The 12,236-nt window shown below is 38.3% G+C and overlaps 1 protein-coding gene across 1 annotated transcript in view; it reads left to right on the forward strand.

Annotated features, from left to right (window-relative positions):
- Window positions 1-10,708: 10,708 nt before the first annotated feature.
- CCDC150 (coiled-coil domain containing 150) overlaps window positions 10,709-12,236 on the forward strand; it is a 92,664-nt gene continuing 91,136 nt past the window's right edge. Inside the window, exon 1 of the mRNA XM_011997188.1 lies at window positions 10,709-10,855. Within this exon, the coding sequence (XP_011852578.1) occupies window positions 10,844-10,855 (12 nt within the window). The 5' untranslated portion in view covers window positions 10,709-10,843. The remainder of the gene's footprint in view (window positions 10,856-12,236) is intronic.

A 12,236-nucleotide genomic window follows, 5' to 3' on the forward strand; every position in this document is an offset into this window, starting at 1 on the left:
CTTTAGGATATATATGTACGTGCACATGTTTTTCATACTTTTTAAAGAAAGACATAATTTTCCCCCAAATCTACAGAAGGAATAGTGTTATAGCCCTTTTCATTCCAGAAATAAAACAACTGTATTCTATTCATCTGATTTATTGGCTTCTGGAATTCAAAGACATACTAAATATCCAAAAATGCAGCTGGGTACAAATGAACCAAAGTTCTGACTGCAGTTATAACATTTCACTCAGACATTGAACTCTAAATAACCACATTATATATTTTATTTCCAATCAGTTGTCCTATTATTGTATAGGTTTTCTTATGCAAAAATTGTATGGAAGAGGCACTGGCTGTGCTGGGGACACACATTTAGAACATATATGAAAATGACAATTCTCACAGTCACCATGTAGATAGAGAACAGATTTTGAGGAAAAGGATCAGAGATAGGGAGACCCTCAATGACAACCTCTACAGAGAATCTGTAGTCTCCTTTTCTTTCATCCTGATTTTTTACAGCAAGTTGCAGTTTACTCTTTCTTTGTATGCATGATGCCTCAAATGAATTGGAAAATAGGCAGAGAAGGATATAAATAATAAAAACAAAATAACAAAATCTGTGTTGATAATACTTTATGTTATCAAACCCAAAGATTAGGAATGCTGAACAAATCAATCATTCAGTTCTGCTACATATGTTATAGGCTTTCAGATTTGGATGTGTAATGATTACCTCCATTTTCTTCAATGAAGCCCAGGTAATCACCATGCTAACAGATTGATTAATTCATTCATTTATTCAACAAGATTACACTGAGATCTTATTACATGCGAGAAACTATGCCAGTATTTGAAAAATGCGTTTATTTTATTTTTAAATAGGTTATACATTCAAATGATTAACATAGATGCAAAAATCCTCAATAAAATACTAGCAAACCAAAGTCAACAGCACACTAAAAGGATCATATGTCATAGGCAAGTAGATTTGTTCCTGCTGTGCAAGGATGGTTCAATATACACAAATCTATCAATGTGACACAACACATTAACAGAATGAAGGATAAAAACCATATATGATCATCTCAACAGACACAGAAAAAACATTTGACAAAACTGAACATCCTTTTATAACAAAAATTCTCACCAATTAGCTATAGCAGAAACATACCTTAACACAATAAAGGCCATGAATGACAAGCCTACAGCTAACATCATATAAAAATGTGAAAAGTTGAAAGTTTTTCCTCTAAGATTACAAACAAGACAAGAATGCCCATTCTCACCACTTCTATTCAACATAGTGTTGCAAGTTCTAGCCAAAGAAGTTAGGCAAGAAAAATAAATAAAAAGCATCTAAACCAGAAAGAAAAATGTGAAATTGCTCCTGTTTGCAGATGGTATGATCTTACATATAGAAAATCCTAAAGACTTCATTAAACAAATGACAGGGCTGATAAATTCAGTAAATTGTAAGATACAAAATCAGCATACAAAAATCAGTTATGTTTTTCTACACTAACAGTGAATGATCTGAAAAAGAAATTGAGAAAACGATCCCTTTTACAATAGCATAAAAATAAAATACTTAGGAATCAATTTAACCAAGGAGGTGAAAGATCTATACAATAAAAACTCTAAAACACTCATGCAAGAAATTGAAGAAGACACAAAGAAATAGAAAGATATCCTGTGTTCATCTATTGGAAGAGTTAACATTATTAAAACGTCCATACTGCCCAATGTGATCTCTAGATTCAGTGCAATCTCTACTAAAATTCCAGTAGCATTTTTCACAGAAATAAAAAAAAAAAACCACAACAGTCCTAAAATGTATATGAAACCACAAAAGACCCCAAATAGAGAAATACCATCTTGCATAAGAAGAACAAAGCTGAAGACATCTTTCAAACTATATTGCAAAGCTATAGTAATCAAAGCAGTATGGTACTGGCATAAAACAAACACATAGACCAGTGGAACAGAATAGACAGCCAAGAAATAAACCCATACATATTTGGTCAACTAATTTTCAACAAAGGTGACAAGAATACACAATGGGAAAAAATAGATTCTTCAATAATTGGTTCTGTAAACTGGATATCCACATGCAGAAAGAAAGAAAGAAAAGAAAGAAAAACAAACAAATAAATAAATAACTTGAACTCCTCTCTTACAGCATACACAAAAATCAATTTAAAAGGGAGTAATGACTGAAACATAAGACCTGAAACTATAAAACTCCTAGAAAAAAGCATAAAGGAAAAGCTTTACAACACTGATCTTGGCAATAGTTTTTCAGACTTGATACCAAAAGGAAAGGCAACAAAAACAGAAATAAGCAATGTACAGTAATAAAACTAAATGTACCTAACATACAGTATCAAACTAAAAAATGTTTGCATAATAAAGAAAACAACCAACAAAATTAAAAGGCAGCTTATGAAATGGTAGCAAATATTTGTAAACTACATATCCAATATGTAAGGAACTCATAAAACTCAATAGCAAAAAAAAAAAAAAAAAAAAAAAAAAAAAAAAAAACCCTAAATAACCCAATTTAAAAAACTGGCAAAGGTCCTGAATAGACACTTTCCTTAAGAAGACATACAATGTCCAACAACTATTTGAAAAGATGCTCAACCTCACTAATCATCAGAAAAATGAAAATTAAACTGAGATATCCCCTCACACTGACCTATCACCTCACACTTGTTAGGATGATTTTTACCAAAATGTCAAAAGATAACAAGTGTTGGCAAGGATGTGGAGAAAAGGGAACCCGTAGACTTTTTTTTGTGAGAATGTAAATTCGTACAGTTGTTATGGAAAACAGTATAGAAGTTTCTCAAAAAAATTAAAATAGAACCACCATGTGATCCAGAAATCTCGCTTCTGGGTATGTATCTAAAGAAATTGAAATCAGTATGTCAAAGAGATATTTGCACTCCCATGTTCATTGTAGCATTATTCACAACAACCAAGATGTGGAAACAACCTAAGTGTCTGTCAACAGATGAATGGCTAAAGAAAATGTGGTATACATATATAACGGAATATTATCAAGCCTTAAAAACTAAGTAAATCTTGCCTTTTTCAACAACATAGATTAAACTTGGAGACATTATGCTAAGTAACAGAAACCAAACTCAGAAAGACAAAACTGCATGATCTAATTTATATGTGGAATTTAAAGAAAAGTGGAACTCGCAGAACAGAGAATAGAATGGTTGTTACCAGAGGCTGTGGAGAAGGGGACAAAAGAAGATATTGGGGGTACAAACCTTCAGCCATAAGGTAAGTAAGTACCGGAGACCCAATGTACAGTATGATGGTATATTAGTCCATTCTCACACTGCTATAAGAAACCACATGAGACTGGGTAATTTATGAAGAAAAGAGGTTTAATTGATTCACAGTTCCACAGGCTGTACAGGAAGCACGGCTGGGGGAGACCTCAGGAAACTTACAATCATGGCAGGTGGTGAAGGGGAAGCACACACATCTTCACCTGGTGGAGCAGAAGAGAGAGGGCGAAGGGGAAGGTGCCATACACTTTTAAACAACCGGATGTCCTGAGAACTGTATCATGAGACAGCATTAAGGGGCTGGTCTAAACCATCACAAACCACCCCCATGATCCAATCACCTCCCACCAGGCTCCACCTCCAACACTGAGGACTGCAGTTCAACATGAGATTTGTGTGGGGACACAGAGCCAAACCATATCAGATAGCTATAGTTAATAATAATGTACAATTTAAAGTTGCTAAAAGAGTAGATCTCAAGTATTGTCATGAAAAAAAGGTAATTATGTGAGGTGATTGATATGTTAATTAGTTTTATTGTGGTAATCATTTTGCTATGTATACATATATCAAAATATCATATTGTATATTTAAAATATATCCAATTTTTATTTGTCAATCATATCTCAATAAAGCTGGGGAAAAACTCCAAATGATTTTAAATCAAAATAGTCCTAAAAGGTATACACTGTAAAGTTTTATTCCTACAGAGGTTCCCATCTGCTTCTCCCTGTCACATATCCTATAGGCGGAGTGATCATACATTGTGGTTCCCCAAGAACATTTCCAGTTTATGCCTTTTTTCTTGGTTTAATTATTGATAGTGCCCCTATTTACTCTCAAAAGTTTAAATAATAAACATGAGAGGAAAAAAAATCAACGAACTTGAAAACAAAAGCAATAGAAAAAAAATTAGTGAAACCAAAAGCAGATTCTTCTAAAAAGTCAACAGAATTGATAAACTTCTAGCCAGACTGACCACGAAAAAAAGGAAGAAGACAAAATTACCAATATTGGAAATAAAAGAGGAGCTATCATGACAGACCCCCACAGAAATTAAAATGATAAAAGGAACACAGGAGGTCCTCAAAGTATGTCGTTTCATTCAACTTTGATGAGATTAACAAAAAATTGATTAATGACACACGGTCTGTGTGGAGTTTGCACGTTCTCCCCATGTCTGTGGGTTTTCTCTGGTTACTGCAGTTTCCTCCCAAATCCCAAAGATGGGTATGTGAGGTAAACTGCTGTGCTAAATGGTCCCCATGTAACTGATTACGTGTGTGTGTGTGTCTCCGTGTGTGTGTGTGTGTGTGTGTGTGTGTGTGTGCCCTGAGATAGGATGGCATCCTGCCTAGGGCTGGTTCCTGCCCTGTGTCCTGAGCTGCAGGGATAGACTCTGGCCACCCACACCCTGAACTGGGATAACTGGGTAAATAATTATCTTACTTGTTTTTATTAATTTTTTTTTTTTTTTTTTTTTTTTTGAGTTTTTTTTTTTTTTTTTTTTTTTTTGAGATGGCATCGCTATCGTCCAGGCTGGAGTGCAGTGGCTCAATCTCGGCTCACTGCAAGCTCTGCCTAACAGGTTCAAGCGATTCTCATGCTTCAGCCTTCCCAGTCGCTAGGACTTCACCCACGTGCCACCATGCCTGGCATTTTTGTATTTTCAGTAAAGATGGGGTTTCACCTTGTTGGCCAGGCTGGTCGTGGACTCCTGACCTCAGGTGGTCCGCCCACCTCGACCTCCCAAAGTGCTGGGATTACAGACGTGGGCCACCACATCTGGCCTACTAATCTTTCTTAAATGTATGTGTAGCTCTCATTTATTTCAATATTTAAGACTAGAAGTGTTCTGGTCTTTATTTAGAAATTTGGGGATTTTTTGTGACCAGAAGTATGTCATAGGCACCTCTCATTTGTATCAATTAGCCTATAATAAAAGTGGTCTCCCAACCCAAATGTCCATCGGTGATAGCCTGGATTAAGAAAATGTGGCACATATACACCATGGAATACTAGGTAGCCATAAAAAAGGATGAGTTCATGTCCTTTGTGGGGACATGGATGAAGTTGGAAGCCATCATTCTCAGCAAACTATTGCAAGGACAAAAAACCAAACACTGCATATTCTCCCTCACAGGTGGGAATTGAACAGTGAGAACACTTGGACACAGGAAGGGGAACATCACACACCAGGGCCTGTCCAGGGGTGAGGGGACGGGGGAGGGATAGCATTAGGAGATATACCTAATGTAAAAGACTAGTTAATGGGTGCAGCACACCAACATGGCACATGAATACATATGTAACAAATCTGCACATTGTGCACATGTACCTTAGAACTTAAAGTATAATTTAAAAATAAAATAAGTAAAAGTGGTTTCCTTAAACTTTCAATTAAAGTTGCCGTTTCCAAGAACCTATTGAGGACATTAAGGATTTACTGTCCTGAAAACAACTCTATGCCCATAATCCAACAACTTAGATAAAACAGACCAATTCTTAAAATACACAAGCTACCTAAACTCGCTAAAAAAAAAAAAAAACAAACAGACAAAACCATATAGTTCTACAACTATTAAAGAAATTGAATTTGTAGTTATAAACTTTTCAATTAAGAAAACACCCTGCCCGTATTTTTTTCTGCAATATTCTAGAAAACATTTAAGGAAGAAACAATAACAATTCTATACAACCTTTTTCTGAATTTATAAGAGAAGGAAACACTTCTCCATACAGCTTATGAAGCTAGCATTACCCTAATAACAAAACCCAATAACAACAGTATAATGAAAGAAAAATAAAGACCAGGCCAGGTGCGGTGACTCACCCCTATAATCCCAGCACTTTGGGAGGCTGAGGCGGGCAGATCACTTGAGGTCCAGAGTTTGAGACAAGCCTGGCCAAGAAGGTGAAACCCTTTCTCTTCTAAAACTACAAAAATTAGCTGGGTGTGGTGGTGCATGCTTGTAGTCCAAGCTACTTGGGAGGATGAGGCCCAAGAATTGCTTGAGCCTAGGAGGTAGAGGTTGCAGTAAGTTGAGATCATACCACTGCACACCAGCCTGGGTGACAGAGTGAGACTCTGTTTCCAAAAAAAAAAAAAAGAAAAAGAAAAAGAAAAATACCAATATTGCCCACAAACATAGACACAAAAATACTCAACATATTATTAGTAAATTGGGTCTAGAAATATATAAAAAGGGAAAATACAGAATGATTAAGTGGGATTTATCCAAAGAATGCAAGATTGTTTCAATTTGGGAAAAGTCAACCAATATAATTTACCAGATTACCAAACTAAAGAAAAAAAGCATGATTATCTAAATGGCATTTGACAAATTCAAATTTCTTTCCAACAAAAACTCTCAGCAGACTAGAAATGAAAGGAAATTGCCTGGATATGATTAAGGACAACTATAAAAACCTGTGACTAACATCATACTTGATGGGAACAAGATAAGGACATCCTTCTTTCACCACTGCTATTCAATATCATAGTAAAAGTTTTAGCCAGTGCAACGAGGCAAGAAAAAGTCACTCCAATCAAAAGGGGAAAGAAAAAACTCTATTTGCAGGTGACAGAATTGTTTATGTAAAAAAATCCCAAATAACATATAAAAAAATCTCTAAAGCTAGTCCTAAAACTAGTAAGGGAGTTTAGCAAGGTCATAGGATAAGAGATCAAAATACAAAAGTCAATTATATCTCTATATACTAGCAACAAACAATGGATTTGAAATTTTTAAAAAACTATTAACAAAAGGTAGAAAACTTAAATACAAATCTAACAAAATACATAGTATCTATATGTTGAAAACTGTAAGACACTAATTAAAGAAATCAAAGAAGACCTTAGACATGTGGAGAGAGATGTTATCTTGGTTTGGGTGAAAAATTATATGGTCACACTATCTACACGGGTAATAAAAGATACTTTTATTGATTTGTGTATATTCCCAGTGCTTATTTATGCAAATATAAAATTCTTATCCCCCCTGGTGTTACACAGTACCTCACTTGTTCAACTTAAAATATGTCCTATAGAATTTTCCATAAGTATATAGGAATTTTCCTCATAAAAATGTTTTATCATGAAAATAATTTTAGACATACAGAAAATTTATAAGAATGGCATAGCAAATACTCACATACCACCACCTGGATTTCGTTATTTTCTCTGATAAACGTGGTATTTGATTGTGTGAAGTTAATTCATATATTTCTCATTGCATAGTTAGATGCTGTAAATTCTGTCTTACCCCACTGCTATCAGATGGGGTGGACAATGGTAGGGGATGGAGTCTAACCAAAATGCATAGGCTTTGAAGCGAGACACAGCCAACTCCAAACACCCATTCTGTCACTTATTGGCTGTATGGCCTTTAGGCAAGTTGCTTAACTTTCCCCCGTGTCAGTTATTTCATCAGTAAAATGAGAATATAACTACTACACCAAAGGTTACAGTCAGAATCAAGTGTGGTGATATGATAAAGTACCAAAGAGTACTTTAATATTAGGAAATGTAAAATAAAGCTGCAGCAGCATCATCATAGCCTTGACCTTATTCATAAGTTTGGTTAACGGAACAAGGTGAAAATCTACCTGACTATAAAATTTAGTTGGTGGAGCTAAGTGACAGAGACCTTATAAGAAACACTGTTACCCTTGGCCAATTCAATTAACAGAATTATCTTCTCAGCCTTGGGCTGATTCACCAGTTCATTAAAAAGTCAAAGACGCTTTCAATCCTAATCTCTATACCCAGAGCCAGTACTTTACCAAAATATCTGAATTGCCCACACAAGGCGAGGAACCAGTTAGTGAATTTGCCATTCTTATTTCTTTATTGTACCAACAAGGTATGAAAACTTTGGGTGTTTTGTTTGCATTTATTTGTCCACGGAATACATTTCCAACTCCAAGGTGAAGCAGTTGCAGGTAACTTTACTGCCATTCGTGTAACTCCAATGTCAAATCATCAGCAGCATATATTCTATTTGGAGGCCTTTTCCTGGCTTACAAGTAGAGAGTGAAACACAGCCTCTATTAGTAGAGCCGTTCAAAATGTATTCATTCACTCACCTAACAAAAACTTTCCAAACCCCTAATGTGTGCCGGGCATTGTACTTGGTGTTGAAAATAAACAACAAAAATTCCTGTCCTTAAGTAGCTTACAGCTCAAATAAGGGGAAATAAGATTCATTGACAATTATGAAGTGCTTTGGGAGAGAATAGAATGGCTTCACAGAAGAGGCTGTTTCTGTTGAGCTAGTGAGACTGACAAGAGGAAGGCCATTCCCAGCAGAGTGAGCATAACCTGCAAGCACAAAGACATTCTATGCTAGCAGGCTTGAATTCAGAGTTCCACTGGGGCACTAGGTGCAGAGGAGCCTGGAGGGTTCAGCTGAAGCTATTACCAGTTTGATCTTCATCCTGCTCAACGGAAAACTTTTAATTCAATGGGGGAACCATTAAATGCTTTTAAACAAAGGCCTGAGATAATGAGATTTACTTTTGTAAAAGATCTGGTAGCCATATGAAGGATACTTTGGAAGGAGTAATAGCAAAACCAGTTAGGAGGCTATTGTAGTGAAAGAGAAAGTGATCCTCACGAAATATCTAGGATTTCCATGAATGAAATGATCTGCTTTGATAAACGGGGTAATGTCTGAGAACTATTTATCAACTGAAAATCAAGAGGGAAATCAGCAAGAAAATCGGTATGTTCAGCACTATTTCAATCAAAATCCTAGCAGAATTTTTGTAGGTATCAACAAGTTGATTCAAAACATTTGGGAGAAAGGTAAAGGAACTAGAAAGTTAAAGCAACAGCCAAAACAAATTTGAAAAAGGACAAAGTTGGAAGACTATACTCCCTGGTTTCAAGTTTATTGAAGACTTCGGGTCCTTTTCTCTAACTTTGTAATTGCTTAAGTTCTTATACAGTTTGCCAGATGGTGAATAGGGGAAAACAAATGAAAAACACGAATTTAATCAGTTTGGTTCCCTGACTGCTTCTTAATATGCAGATTTGAGGAGAAGGTGAAAACTCTCATTACACAGAAACACGTGGATACACGTATCACCCATTTCTTAATTCCACTGATAAACCAGAGGTCATTGTAAGATAAAACATACATAATAAAAATAATTGGCTCTTTGCACTGACGCTTTAAAAACACATTTTCATTTCCTATTAAAAGCTTTATTTTTGTTCCCTTTCCCTGAATAATGTATGCAGTGCTCATTTCTCCTTCACCGGATCGGCTCAAAGCTTGATGAATATGGCTGTGGTTTGATGGGCAGTCTCTCCATCTCACGTTGAGGCTTGGCTATGAAAAGAATTAGAATAGCAAGATCAAGTGTCAGGCTAAGTAAATGAGGTCTCATCTCGGATCTGATTGCTTATATGAGAGGGCTGAAGTGATTCTTGGCCGCACTCTCAGGGAGAAGAGAGAAATGCATTTTAATTGCCCTGGCAGGGATAACAGGTGTTCTTCCAGCTACCAAAACGCAAAGCTGCATTGTCTTTGCACTATAGAAGTCTTTCCCTTAAGTGAGAATACATATTCTTAAAGCAAAACAACTCAGAAACGCTGGCGTGGTGATGCACACCTGTAATCCCAGGACTTTGGGAGGACGAGGTTGGCGGATGGCTTGAGCCCAGGAGTTTCAGACCAGCCTGAGCAATATGGTGATAACCCCGCTTCCATGAAAAAATACAAAAATTAGCCAGACGTGGTGGCCCGCGCCTGTGGTCCCAGCTATGGGGGAGGCTGAGATTGCAGGATCGCTTGAGCTCGGGAGGTCGAGGCTGCAGTGAGCAGAAATCGCACCACTGTAATCCACCCTGGGCCACAGAGGAAGACCCTATCTCAAAAAAGCAAACCACCAAAAAAACCAGGGACAGTTCAATGCTCTTTTTCGTTTCATAGCTACTTAACACTCAAATTTACAAATACCTATTAACTTGTCGACAGGGCAAGAAATAATTTATGCTGAAGAGACGAAAGACCAGAAAGCACATTTCTGTGTTTTACTCTCCATGCGGCCATCATGGGCGAGGACGAAGAGGGACATGATTTTTCCTTTAACAAGAAGAATGCTTAAGCTCTGAATTTTTAACTAATTTTTATGCTCGTTACTCTGCTGTAGGGTATGTATTTACCAAGATTAGCAGAACACCGTGAGTTCACCAGGCAGAGACAAGTCACTGTGAAGTAGATAGCACAGGACCTCCCGGAGGGCAGCGGCCAGAAACTACATATCCCGGCGTGCCCCGCTCGAGAGCACAATGGAGCCTGTCGTCATTCGGTTCACGACGCTACGCATTCCCTGAGCGCCGCCGGATGCCGGCCTGGGTCCCGCCCAGGGCGGAGGGCCCTCCTGGGCCGGGAAAACTACAGTTCCCGACATGCCCTGCCACGGGTGCGCCTGCGTACCGGAGCTACTGCGCCGGGGAGCGGGTTGGTTTAAAACGCTGTGTTAGTTTCAAGGAAACCCGCCAGCCTGTAGCAGTACGCAGCCTCAGGCGGACAGATGGACTGTAGGGTGAGGCTGCCGGGCCCTGGGCGGGTGAGCTGTGGTCGGAGGCTCGTTGGGGAGAGGCGTCGGCTCAGATAAGGACAGTCACCACTCCCTGGCGCCCTCTCCCTGTCCTAACGGAGTCCAGTCTCACTCCCTGGACCTCAGGGCCCTGATTTAAGGCGCTTCGGCGTTGGCTGCTGATGAAAGCCATTTAGGAGTGAAGTTTGCATTGGCCTGGCTCCAGCTGAGGGATGGGAGATAGTCGCCGAAGCCTCCAGATAAGCCCAATACCACCTTTATTTATGTGTTAAGTTGGAGGTTAATAGGTTCCTGGGAAGGCTATTTCGGCGTTAATGTTTGATTTTTACCCCCAGTTAATCCTGCCTGGCTTGCTTACCAGAATATAGGTGTCAGGAATTTGCACTTGTTCTTTACGGCTTCTGCAGTACCTGGCGCTTTTGCTAGAACGGAATAGACATTCGTTAAGTTCCTGTCGAAGTAGTCTCCTGTTTATTTACCACCCATAATTTCCCAGGCACTGTACTGGGCTCTAAAGATAGAAAAGTGTCTATTTTGACCCCACTTTAGGGAAGTTCTATTAGTCTGCCCTAAATGCCCGCACACACGTGCTTCTAATTTGTTAATCTTGGCGTGCTCAGGACTAGGTCTTTTAATCCTTTCTGTTCTCTGTTACCCCGCCTTATGGTTTTCTTGAGCTCTTCAGAAACTAATCTCCAGTCCACACCTCATCCCCAAACTTTAGATCCACAAATTCAATAATGTATCTTTCATGTTTTAAATTTGACATTTTAAAAACTACTATCTTTTCCACAAAACGGATTCTTCCTTAATAAGTTTCCGTAGTCTCAGTGATAGCACCATCCAGGCCAAAAACCTTGGAGTAATCTTGGCTTTTTCCTTTCCCTCATATCTCATATCTAATGCATCAGCAAAAGCTGTCTTTCAAGTATATCTAGCTACTAACCTCTCTTACAGTAAGAATACCACTGCTGTCACCTTGGTTCTGACCAGCAGCATCTCTACTTCTGCTCTTGTTCTTCCACCATTTCGAGTGGGAGGGAGTCAAAGTGATCCAGTTAAAAGGAAAATCAGATAGCATTCCTCAGCTATAGACCCCCAGTGGCTCTGAGAATCACTGACAGCAAAAGCCAGACTTTTACATTGGCCTTCAAGGCCCTGTGTATTCTGATTTATTTATTTATTTTTTCTTTGAGACAGTCTCGTTCAGTCGCCCAGGCTGGAGTGCAGTGGCGCGATCTCAGCTCGCTGCAAGCTCCCCCTCCTGGGTTCACGCCATTCTTCTGCTTCAGCCTCCTGAGTAGCTGGGAGTAGCTACAGGCGCATGCCATCACGCCTGGCTATTTTTTTTTTTTTTTTTTTTTTT

This window comes from Mandrillus leucophaeus, unplaced genomic scaffold (genome assembly GCF_000951045.1).
Source record: "Mandrillus leucophaeus isolate KB7577 unplaced genomic scaffold, Mleu.le_1.0 Scaffold532, whole genome shotgun sequence".
NCBI classification, from domain to species: Eukaryota; Metazoa; Chordata; class Mammalia; order Primates; family Cercopithecidae; genus Mandrillus; species Mandrillus leucophaeus.